The sequence below is a fragment of the Trichinella spiralis genome (assembly GCF_000181795.1).
Source record: "Trichinella spiralis strain ISS 195 chromosome Unknown Scfld1919, whole genome shotgun sequence".
Taxonomy (NCBI): domain Eukaryota; kingdom Metazoa; phylum Nematoda; class Enoplea; order Trichinellida; family Trichinellidae; genus Trichinella; species Trichinella spiralis.
Window position 1 is genome coordinate 1 of NW_003528858.1, and position 1771 is coordinate 1771.

General features: G+C 30.9%; 1 protein-coding gene across 1 annotated transcript; it reads left to right on the forward strand.

Moving 5' to 3' along the window:
• The first annotated feature begins 709 nt into the window (after nucleotides 1–709).
• Nucleotides 710–1565, forward strand: Tsp_14510 (conserved hypothetical protein). Its single transcript, XM_003368774.1, has 5 exons — nucleotides 710–720; nucleotides 929–969; nucleotides 1091–1161; nucleotides 1319–1380; nucleotides 1520–1565. The coding sequence occupies exons 1-5, from the start codon at nucleotides 710–712 to the stop codon at nucleotides 1563–1565; spliced, it is 231 nt and encodes a 76-aa protein (XP_003368822.1).
• The last annotated feature ends 206 nt before the right edge of the window (nucleotides 1566–1771 follow it).

The following is a 1771-nucleotide window of genomic DNA, read 5'->3' on the forward strand; positions in this document are numbered from 1 at the left end:
TTTCCCCACCCACCCCCCGCCCTGACCCACCAAATGTGCTGTGTCCATCACTGCCCTCTGAATAGTTCCAAGAATAATTGACCTCCCACTCATGTGTGGAAACTTTTCCATATCATCAGTTGTATTTAGAGGAGTCTGCTATGTTGGCTAGGCTAAATTTTGCAAATCTTTCTGTTGTCAACTGAGTGTATGTTTGCTTTCATACATTATTGTAATTTATTAATGTTTTCAAAATAATTTTTGTAATTATTTTCTAGTGAGGTATTCTTGAGAATTCATTAAATAGAACTTCTTTTTCCTTGTTTAAATAGTAAAGTACATAAAAGCATTGCTATATGTATTGATCTGAAAAAATTTACATAAAGGTGTTGTAAAGTAAACTTTATTGGTGATGAAATGCAAATGTTATGCTTAGAAAAGTGTTTACATAACAACGGAATGAAATTTCGTTTGGTAATGATTAATATATTCCGTTTTATAAATGTTTCTGAAAATCGATTTTCTCTTATTTTAGAAAATTCAGTTTGCATTCTAATGAAATTTTGCATAATATAAGATGTGTAAATAAAAACGTAATGACCTTCGTCATTTCCATTATTTACTTATTACTGCACACCATTTAGGAATAGTACATTCTTCAATATAATGCCATGTCAGCAGTCGGCACGTGGTCAACTATAATTCCGCTCTTCATAATCGTGTATAAATAATGTATAAGCGGTAAGTTACATTTTACATTGTATTGCCTGAATTGTTTGTATGTAATCTGCATGACATTACAAATGTGGTGAATGGAAACTAACGTGTAACTACATTTTTACATTAGTTTTCCTATTTTTAACGTTTAAATATTCTTTCTAGGTGCTGCTATTAAATAAGTAAGACTTTCTGTTTTTAGTAAATGATCATTCCAATTGCAGACTTTCAGACTTTGGAACGGATTCACATTAATCAACATGAACCAGCAAGGTTATAAAAAATGAAGAAGACAGCTATTTCAAGATTCTAGAGGATTGAAAGTGAACAGCATTTGAAAGTACAGAGAAAAGTGATTTCAATATTGCTTGTGATTATATTAATATTATTTTAGCATTTGCATTTGCAGCACGTCGACTTATACCTAACACAAGTATTAAGAGAAAGACATCATGCAAGAAGATGGTTCGATACGTTAAATTTTAATAGGTTTGAAATTTGGATTCTATTTTGGAAAGATGGTTTCTCAGATGTACAGCCATATGTAATAGAGTACTTGGAAAGAGTAAACTTGATAGTTATTTCATTTTCTATGATACGGTTGATTTCTATGATTTTTCAGATATCTTCAAATTTCATCTTTAATAACCTGACTTGTCATTTCTCTTCATCTGTACACGACATGTAAGTAATGCTGTCATCTAACTTTTATTACGTACTATGTAAAAGAATTCACAAGGCTTTTCATAGTTTTTATTGCATCACATTAACGGATTTTTATATAATTTCAATAAAATACTTTGCATACTTATGAAATTTCTAGCAATGTGAAGTGTGTAAATAAATTAATAACTCGTCATTTCATGTAATTCTACTGTTCATTACGCAATAAATGATAGAAAATTAGGTTATTCCACATGATGCGTTGCGACTTGCTTATTTGCATTATTTATTTTAGTTCCCTCCTATTTAAGATTGCGATCACAAAGGGCTATTCAATCAGTGCCACGTCAGCAAAGAGGACAATGTCATTAGTAATGACCCTGAGCAATATCATCCAAAAATAAGCTGTAAG